This window comes from Psittacula echo (assembly GCF_963264785.1).
Source record: "Psittacula echo genome assembly, chromosome: 5".
Taxonomy (NCBI): Eukaryota; Metazoa; Chordata; class Aves; order Psittaciformes; family Psittacidae; genus Psittacula; species Psittacula echo.
In genome coordinates, this window is record NC_137739.1 from 6,090,632 (window position 1) to 6,101,259 (window position 10,628).

General features: G+C 44.8%; 1 protein-coding gene across 1 annotated transcript in view; it reads left to right on the plus strand.

Annotated features, from left to right (window-relative positions):
* Positions 1–4,917, plus strand: part of LOC308221035 (cytochrome P450 2W1-like) — a 77,125-nt gene extending 72,208 nt beyond the window's left edge. Inside the window, 6 exon segments of the mRNA XM_080617857.1 lie at positions 757–782; positions 786–887; positions 990–1,166; positions 3,070–3,237; positions 4,257–4,397; positions 4,728–4,917. Of these exon segments, the coding sequence (XP_080473983.1) occupies positions 757–782; positions 786–887; positions 990–1,166; positions 3,070–3,237; positions 4,257–4,379 (596 nt within the window). The 3' untranslated portion in view covers positions 4,380–4,397; positions 4,728–4,917.
* The last annotated feature ends 5,711 nt before the right edge of the window (positions 4,918–10,628 follow it).

Consider the following 10,628-nt stretch of genomic DNA (forward strand, 5'->3'; position numbering starts at 1 on the left):
AACAATGAAGGGAATAATCCTGGGCTGAAAGGAAAAGATATGATGACCTAATATGTATATAATGCATACAGTGTGTGGGGCTTTTTTTCATCTTGTCTTTAAGAGTGAGGCCCAGTGTGAAGAAGGGAATACTGCACTATTTTCCCAGCCACAGGATGAAGATGTAGAATATATTCAGTCCTGGAAGCCCTCCTGGGAATGGAGGACTTCAAATTGTAGCCAAACACCTCCATGCCCTCTTGGCTGAGCACTTTTTTTGGCCAATGGGTTAGCCAGCTTGAGGGTATTCCCTATCTGTAAGCAAAGGTGTCATCCCTCCTCGTCCCCCTGCATGGTACATAGTTTATCTTCTAAACCGCAAGTCCTGTTCATGACAGGGATGGAGTGATGTCATCTGCTCTTAGCCTTGCTCTCTGAAACAGCTGAATCCTTTTTCTAAGGCAAAACAAGTCAGCCTGAGACAAATACCATGCATAGAGCTTTTTAGTGTGTATGACTGCAAAGAGACAAAGCTATAAACAAGGCAAACACAGGGCTTTGGTGTGAATAGCACCCAACTTCAAAGTATTGCTTCCTAGCCTCCTGAACCTACCTGGGTTAGTGGTTGCCCAAGCCAGCCCCCTCCAGCACCCCACAGTCATCTTCCAAGCAGGCTCCTCCAGGCTGCAAAATACCTGTGCTCCCCAGCTGTGCTTTTGTTGTTTTGGAGCAAATCCTGAACCACCTCAGCAAACAGGGCATGCATTCCTTCCATAGGTGTGTTCTTTTCTTCTCAAGAGCTCTGAAAGACAACACAACAGTTCACCATTACCGCCATGCGGGATCTTGGCATGGGGAAGCATCTTGGTGAAGTAAGGATGCTTGAGGAGCTTCGCTTTCTCATTGAGTTATCAAGTCCTTCGAAGGTGAGCTGGGATATCAGGTGTTTCATGCTACTTTACAAAGCCACTGTAAAGACGTCTGGGTTGCTCCAGAAATGACCAGTGCAGTTATGTTGTTCATTTCTAGGTAGACCTTTCCAATTGTGGTTTTTGAATATGGCTCCCAGCAATATCACTTTTGCTATTCTCTTTGGGAGAAGGTTTGATTATGGAAACCCAACATTTCTCACCCTGTTAAGACTCATAGATGAAGTTATGCACCTTCTTGGTTCTTCATCCTTGCATATAAGTTGCCCTCTATGCTGAGATGCTCCAGTATCTCACCTGATTTGGTAGGTCAACTTAATTCTTAATTCTGCTGGATGCATTTGGGGTATCTTTAGGTTACTGAAATATAAGATTCATAGAAGCATAGAGTGGTTTGGGCTGGAAGGGACCTTTAAAGATCATCTAATCCAACCTTCCTGCCATGGGTAGGGACAAGATTCTTTCTTTGGAGGTTTCCTCCTCCATGAAATCCTCCTGTGAAGGAGGTCCAACATCATGTGTTGGCACTGGACTGAGATGCTGATGTGACTGTGCCAGCAGAAGGAATGTGTTTTGATTCTTCTACAGCCAGAAAGTGCAATAACTGAGGTTTCCAGCATGGTGGGACTTGGCATGGGCAGTGTCCAGGAGCATCAGTAGAAATCCTCAGAAATGCTATAGACACTCCCTTTATGTTATTTTTAGTCACTTTATTTAGCAAATTTCATGGTTTATGGCGAATTGTAGCCTCCCATGAGGAAATAGACCCTAATGTAGATCTGGGATCTGGGTAACCTATCTTCAGTGTTTCACAGTAACTGCAGGAAAATGTTCCTGGAGTGTGTCTCAAAGATGTTTTTAGTGCTTTTGGCAGAGTTCACAAAGATTCTGCTTTCCTGGGGTTTTGGTGTTTTCTTGGTTTTGTTAGTATTTTTGCAGCAGTACCCAGAATGAAACAGTGCAGCATATTCTATTCCCTAGTATTCTGAGGCCAAACAGGGCTCTGGTGGAAGAGACAGGAGGGAATCAGGTCCCTCTTGGAAGGCATGGCCAGAGTTTCTTTCTTTAAAAACACACCAGTGATGAAACTATTGAAATACTTTATTTGTGGATGCACAAATTAAATTAGCCAGGCTTATTCCAGTTATTTTCTGCTGGATGCTGTGGGAATGTTCATACACAAGTAACCTCTTCTCTTAGGACAATTACGTGTATATTTGGGGGTTACTTGGTTTTGGTCACTTGCTACAGTTTAAGAAACTAGTGAAGTTATAGAGTTGTAGTACAGAGCTGCAGACATTTATATATGGACCTCTTGTACCTCCTATTGTGGCTTTAGATCAATACCTATTCAATGGAGCCACATAAAAAGAGTATTTCAACTAAGAGGCTCTCATCTGAACCAAGAGCTCTTGTTGAATTTAATCCTTCCTCACAAGGCATAGAGTATTAGTTACTTAAGGTAATAGTGAAGCACTCATCCACAAAGCTGTTAACAAAAAGATGTCGATGAATTCCTTACCTGTATGAGAACTACTTACAATAGCTACAGTTTACAGTAGTACAACATCCCTTTTCTTTTAATCTCTACAGCAGGTTTGGTTTGTGCAGAAATTACAACCTGTTAGAAAGTGCAGGAGATTTGTGAATCTTACTCTGCAGCCAGTTTATTTGTAACATTGAGAAATGGTGTAAGTAACCCCCCTGCACATAAAATGCAACTGTTTATTGTGCTGTGAAATTTAACGATGCTGAGAGCTAAGTGTAATTGATTTATAATTCATGTGAAAGTTAAAAATTATGATCTAACAACTTTCAAACATAAGTATTTTGGCTTGCTAAACGTCGAGAGTTTTCTTTGTGTAATGCAAGTGCTTTATCTTTTTGGTTTATTACCTCTTTAAAAATGTAATTTCATTGTTTCATGAGTTCACTATCACTTCCCCTTAATTGTATTTATTTTCTGATTCGTGTTTATGGGCTCTGTCTAGACAAGCCTGATGGGCTCCATTCATTTCTGTAGAGAATTTTTAATAAGAGGAGGCATTTTTATACATTTAAATTTTTTAGTTACCAAAAAAGAGAGACCCCAGCCGCATCACGTAAATGATTTCTCCATTATGGTACTTGAGTTTTACAAGGTGATTTTTTTCCTTTTTAGTTATTTGATTTCTACCCGTTCCTTGGATTTCTCCTCAAACCTCACAAGATGATACTGAAAAAAGTAGAAGTGTGTGTGATCTTAAAGAAGTGCATCGAGGAAAGCAAAGAAAGCGTTGATGAGAACAACGTAAAGAGCTACATTGATGCACTGGTATTCAAACAAGAGGTATTTTAACACTATGACAATTCCTAGTGCTGTATCTTATACAGAGAAGCTCTTTGTTTCTTCTCCAATAGTCTATATGAAAATTTTGGGTAACCGTCCTTCTATTTTAATATGTTAAATTCTGCATATTGAATGAAAAACAAGAAATAATTAACTATTCCTTATCACATGAATGTCTAAAACTTGTCCTCAGGTGTCAGCTACAGTCCCTTCCTTGCTAGAGAGATAGGTAATGTCAGTTTTCCAACACACTCCAGGCAGACACACATCACTCGCTACAGATATGGGAAGAGGCAACAGATTCTCACTTGCAGAGATGCAGAAGTTCTTGTTGCATTTGTACAAATACATCACCAGCTCCCACATAATGTATTTACCAACAGGAATGCTAGTGTGGGAGTATGGCAAGGAAGCGTCAGTCTGTATATGCCCTTTTTCTCCCAGTGTTTGTATCTGTGTACTTGAGACGGGTGATGGGCAGGATGGGTGTTTGCGCCTGACACCTTGTGCAAGTGCCTCAGCTGTTGCACACAAGAACGAGCAAAATGTTTTCCATCCTCAGCACAAAGCAGAAACAGCAGAGTTGACGTGACAGAGGCGTCCTGGGCCTTCATGGCTTTCATGTCACTCTTAGGAGGGTGCCACACACCTAGACAAATTCCAGCTCACTGACATGGGAAAGCATGGTCCTGCACCTCTCATCATTTTCTGCCTTCTCAGGATCCACAAGCAGTGGCTAGAAGTCCTCTGTCAATAAGATAACCACTGCCCAGAGCAGATAAATGTCATGTGATGTTCAAAAATCAGTGAATTTGTCCAAATAGTTCATTTTGGGGAGGCAAAATCTCAAGTGTGCAAATATTTCTGCTGAAAACTGAAGCATTGCTGTACTGAAATGTCAGTGCGGTGCATCATGGCACATGCATCCCACTGTAATGTCTCTGAAGACTAGGTTACCCCTCCTAGTTCTCTGTTCCCATGCTAACAGGAGTTGGTTTTTCCTTTGTACTTTCCTAAAGGAGCTGAATAAAAGTGATACACTTTTTCATTATGATGATTATTGGCCTCTGCACTTGACCTGCTCATGGCTGGCACTGAGACTACATCCACTACACTGCAATGGGCCATCCTGGTGCTGTTGAAGTACCCTGAGATTCAAAGTAAGATATCTTTATGGTTTTGTTTTTCTTACATAGTGTACTGAAGTGCTCTGCAGTGACTTCGTAAGTGATGTTCACCTGTAAAAGCCTTGTAGCTTCTCATGTGTGCCAGAGCATGCAAAATCTGAGCATCTGGAACCTGTCCAGTTCCATCCAAACCTTGTATGCTACCATTCAGGACCAAAGGATGTGAGGGGTTGTTCTCCATCTGCTCCCAGGGGCAGCACACCTCCTGCCCTGAGGTACCCCACCAGCAGTCAGCATGAATAAGATTTGCAGGTGCTTTACCACTGAGGGAAACACACTTTATGCCTTTTCTTTGCCTTACAGAAAAGGTGCAGGCAGAGATTGAGTGAATTCTTGGCCCTAGCTGCTTGCCTACCTTTGAGGACCGGAAAAAAAAGCCATTTACCAATGCAGTGATCCACGAGGTACAGAGATTTGTCACCCTCCTGCCACATGTTCCACAGTGCACCTCAGCTGACACCCACTTTAAAGGTTATTTCATTCCCAAGGTACTTGCTGCTCTTCAGTTGAAGAGAGGAGTGCAGGACACCAGTGACCCACAGAGAAATTGTCACGAGGAGCAGGGGAGCTTGAAGCACAAGGCTTTTGGTGGGGAAGAAGCAGTTCCCTAACCCCTGTCTCCTCTGAGTCCAGACTAATGGCAGTGTGACTTCAGGGTTATGTACTCAACTTCCCATTTCACATAACTCAGTCTTCATAACCTGGAGTCTGTTCCTTATTCTCTTCACTTTCCATTGCCACTTGTGCCCTTTAGAGCACTGCTGCCTCTGGAGTACCATGGCATCGTCTCATCACCTTGCTTCAAGCAAGCAGAGATCAGCTGGGCAGCAAGGAAGCCTAGTCCGTGTCTTTCTTCTGCTTCATAACTCAGACACAGCCAACAACTATTGTTGTTTAATCACATATTAGTCAGTAATTCCAGTGAACACTAACTAAGGGTCAGATGGTCATGTACAAGCCCAGAAATTAGTTCTTCAGAGGTAGAAGTTTGCTTCCAGACACAGCCCAAAGGGAGGCATGGTTACATGGCTGAATGGGCAAGCCAGACTCTTGCTGCAACCCCACATGCTAAAGCAAAGCATGGCTGTGCTGCAGGGAACAACAGTGATTCCTCTGCTCACCTCTGTGCTGCTGGATAAAACACAATGGGAGACACCAGATGAATTCAACCCCAACCACTTCCTTGGTGTGGATGGGAACTTCATAAAGAAGAAAGCATTCTTGCCTTTCTCCACAGGTAATGAAAGTGTTTGATCCTGCACAGGGCCCCACGTTCGCAGTGCCACTCAGAAGAGATTAGCCAAGTGGCAGGATTGGAGCTTCTGTTGGGACCAGCATGGGCATTGGTGGTGGGGATGGTTTAGAAATACCTTCCCTAGGTTTTGATGACTTGCAAACAGCCCCTCAGCCCACGCTGGGAGGCATGCTGGGGGCCTACAAAAAATTCAACACCTACAAATGAGTTCAACCTTCCCTCTGCCTTGGGAAGGCTGGTTTCTGGGATGTCCCAGATCAATTCCTTGTGGGCACAGAGTGAAACAACCCTTTTCAAATGCCTATAGGAGATCAGCAGTGATGGCTGCTGAATATCATGCCATGCTATTTTGTATTTCTGAGGCCTATGCTGTCCTTCACACTATCAAGTAGCAGGGAAGAGATGTTGGATTGAGCCACCACTTACCCAATCGCTCCACCAACAGCCATGCTTTGACATTGCAGGTCAGAGAAACTGTTGGAGAAAGTCGTGCCACGATGAAGCTCTTCATCTTCTTCACAGGCTTGATGTAGAAATTGATTTTTAAGCCTCTACCCAGGATCAAAGAATCTGAGCTGGACACAACTGCAGAGACTGGGTTCGCCATGAGACCCCAGCCACAGTGTGTCTGTGCTGTGCTACGCCAATAAAGCCAAGGCTCTGAACTGAGACAGATCCATGTAATAGTTTTCTGCAGAGCCTAGCAGGTGCACTAAAGAGAAATTAGATCCCTGTGCAGTAGCTACAAGTAGAGTCTTCTTACCCGAAGCCTTGCAAGTAATGGCTACATGCCATTGAACAAGTACTTGGTCAGGACCCAGGTCACCTTACCTACCAGGATGGTTAGTGGGTAAGGTGACCTGGAAAATCCCAGCCAGACATGACTGGAAATAGCAGGGCAGTCAGTACTTTACACATCAAAAGTACAGTGTAAGAAAGTTATCCTTGTTCTGAGCCTCTAGGAGAGGATATTTGTCAAGAGTGGGTAATTTCTTCACTTGGAGAGCAGTAGATAAAATGTTGTGTCATCATGTAATCCCTGCTCTTTTCCCATTCTCTGCTGCACACAGGATAAATTAATCCAGATACCTACACTTTTTATGTGTGATGGATGTCCTTCCAGCACTTTACAGATTTCTCATTTTGAATCCCAGATATCAGACCCTGGATTTTTTAGGTTCTCCTTGCTCTGAGGGACCTCAGCAAGGTTCCTTGGGAGTCTTTGGCTCTTTCTGGGTACAGGCTCTGCTATGCCTGCACTGATATAGGGCTTAACAGCTCTCCCCAGACAAGTGAAGACACTCCCCAGCATTTTTACAAAGGTTAGCTCGGATACATAGGAACAACCTCTTTTCAGAGCACAATGTGTGAGCAAGCAAGCATGCAAACACTGTAGAGATGTGTTTCTGAATGTCTAAGATGCTCTTCCTTAAGCAGCACGGAAGCTGGGCAGATCCAGGCAAAGCAACAGAAAACCTGCCCATCTCCCCTTTCGTCTCCCAGCTTTCTGTGAGACTTCTCAGGACCTTCCCTTTTCCTGACATTCCCTATCTTCTTCTCCTCTGAAATGACTACAGATGGAGCCCCATCACATCCCCTCATCAGGGAAGGCAACAGAATTCTCTTAAGGCAGCTGGCTTCTTCCTTGGTCTATGTTCAAGGCCAGGTTGGACGAAGCCTTAGGTGGCATGGTTTAGTGTGAGGTATCCCTGCCCATGGCAGGGGGGTTGGAACTGGATGATCTTAAAGGTCCTTTCCAACCCTAACTATTCTATGATTCTAAATGCTGAGTGGAGGCCAGCAGGATCTGATAGGCCTGCAATGGGAGGTGGGTTAAGCCATTGTCCCACAAGGTGTTTGAGATGGTTAATCCCTCAGAGGGATCTGTGTCTGCTGTAGGATTAGAAGACGACTTCTCCTGTGCCCTGTGTGCAACTTGATTCTTCCAGGTTAATGGTAAATAAATGCCTTTGCTCCCAGACTTGCTCACAGGTGAATGCAGTTGGACTGGGTTCCATAAAGCCTCAAGGCTTGGATCTGCCCTCCTTACCCAGCCTGAATCTGTGGCTGGCAGGGTGTTTTTTACCCCAGTAAGAACTGCAGGGCTGGGCTGTCTGTGACTCAGAGGGATCATGTTGCCATCTCGTGGCAAAAATAAAATAGAAATTATATTCTGCACAGTACTTATTTCTCTGGCTCAGTGGGGCTGCAGATACAAAGCAGCCCTCGTTTTACAGATCTGTACAGTTCCTGCAATCCTTGCATCTGACCACTGCCCTTCTGAGAACAGGAGCTCTAGTTCCCAGCATCACACAGAGCTTGGGATGGCAGGTGAGCTATGGGACACACTGCCCAGCTGGCAGCATGTGGCAGGAGCCACAGACATGGTGTCAGTTGGGTTTGTGCAGATCTTACTTTAAGAACCAAGCCACCTGTCCTGCTCCAAGATGTTTGCCTTCAATTCAAGTCAATGTGTTGCAAGGCACAAACATGTTTTGCAGCTAAAGGGAAGACCCTCAGGGCCACTGAGGAATGTGGAAATGGTATTTCCACCCTTGAGAGCTGATGTTTTCTGCTAGATAAATATGTAGCCGAGTTATAATCACTGTTCTGCCATCATTTGGTTGAACAAAGAAATGGGAGGCAGGCACTTTCTTTTCTGGAGATATATTCAGCTGTCTAACTCAGTGTGCTGGGGAGGGAGCAATTCCAAACACAGGCACAAGTAGGATGCAGTTTTCAAAGGAATCAAACCTGTTTTCCTTGGATGTTTGCACCTGGTATCTCATGGCTCTGGGGCACGGGTATTGCGCAGTCGGCTGAATCTGTGCATGCAGGCAGTGCTGCTGCAGGCTCTGCTGTGCCTGCTGCAGAGTGCCAGTGCAGAAGGTGATGTCCAAAAGCAGCAGGCTCAAAAGGCTGCTATGCCATGTACAAAGGGATTCATCTCTTTCCTTCAAAGCCAAGAACTGGTAAGCCCATGGCAGGGTGTCAGGTCTGAGGGTCCACTGGTGAATTCATGCAGATTGGAGCCCACCCTAGTGTTGTCCCCCAGAGCACTAGATTGTTGCCATAGCTGTGTTTTGAGTTCATATTACTTTTGGAGGGGGCTAGAGCAGGAGCAGTCCTGGCCTCTCTGAAGCAAAAGGCAAAAGTCTTTTTTATTTCAGCAAAACCAAGACTTCTTTCACTCAGTTGATATGTGTCTTGCTCCCCAGTCGCTTTACCTGACTCTCCCTGCCTTCCCTGAAGAAGACCTCATCCTGCTACCACCACTCCTCAAGAGTGACATTGCCAGGAGGTAACACTTCAGGAGGGCAAGAGGTGGGAGGCTCAGGGTCCAAGGCACTAAGCAGAGGGACACCACCAGCATCAGTGAAGCTGTGATGACAACCTTTCATTCAGCCTCTGCAAGCAAGAATTGAAGACATGAAAGTGAAAAACCAAGGCTATCCCCAGGACTGACTGGTAGCCCATAGCCAAGCCCAAAGGGAAGGCTCTGCCCTGGAGAAACCATTCTGCAGGAGGGTCTCCTATTGAGGTGTTTTTTCCTAGGATGAGCGTATGCATAACCTTTCACCCAGCAGATACAAGCAAAATCATAATATTTGTTGTCACTCTGGGCTCAGGATCAACCTTTCATGGAATTTGTATTTGTGTGTAATGCAAAGTTGGGAGGGAGGCATATGAAATATAATGAAGACATGAGATTCAGATTTTACTGGGTTCCCATGAAGGGGGAAACAAACAACATGATGAAGCATGTGATAAGAAAATGCATATGGAGAAGTGGCGATTCACAGGCAGATAAATGGATGAAAAATTGTCTGAGCTATGCATCAGCTGGAATAAGATTGCGGAATATGATGGCAAGGAAGAGTGCTACAGACAGGGACAACAGCCAGACAAAGCTAGAGAGGAAAGGAAAACAACCACAATTGGGTCTCACCTAATCCCTGATCCCAATTCTCCTTGCATGAGTGTGTGCCGTACAAAACTATTAAATTAGGCACTATTTGCATGGCTGGTTCCAATGGCCAGACCGTCCCAAATACCAAATTGACAGCTGATGTTGGCTTTTAACATTAACCAGGAGGTCTGAAGTGAGGAACAGTGTTTGCTACTATTTAACAAGGTTAAGAAAGACAGGGATACATGCAACTAGAAATGGGTCTAGTTTATTTTTCTGTATCATTAGCCTTTTATGAGCGGTTGCTGGTGCAAATCTCATGTGGCCTTACGATTTAGACTTCAAACTTGGAAATGTAGATCTTGTTTCTTTCAGACTCTGAAGCAGTGTTGAACTTGGTGGGAGCAGTACTTGCTTATCTAAGCAGGTTTGCAGACTCTGGGGCATCTTTCAGGACACTGTTCCAAGGAAGAAATAACTTTGTCCTCAATTCATGTGAATCGATCTGGTTTTTTCACTCCCAGTGTTTGACTTTGTGGCCAAGCCTGGCAGGGTTTTGCTAGAAGCTATGGATAACTAGGAAACTTGGGAAAGTTCAGGATGTACCCATGGATGGTTCATGTGTGTGACGCACAGTGTATTTCTGTGGCTTTCAGCAAATGACGGTTTGTCTTTCCTCAGGATTTTGAGCAGATTTCTGTGCCAGTAGGATCCTCACTGCTTCCCCATGGGAGCCTGGGTGTCACACATACTACTCATGGGCTGCATCCCCTTCACCAGACCACTTCCTTGGTCCCTTCTTTAGCTCCATGCACAATCTCCCTTGAGAAGAAGTGTGTGTTTGTCAACCACCATCATGGTTTCTAATCAGTCATATGCACCTCTTCACGGTATGGGAGCAAAGAGGGGGTCAGCAACCTGTGGTGGAGAACAGTGGAGTGGAAGTGGATGGAGACAGCGGGAAGGGGATGTGAAAGAGGGTGATGTGGCAGCATGGGGGATGGCAAGTCCTAGCATAGCTAAGTTGGGTGTAAGCAGC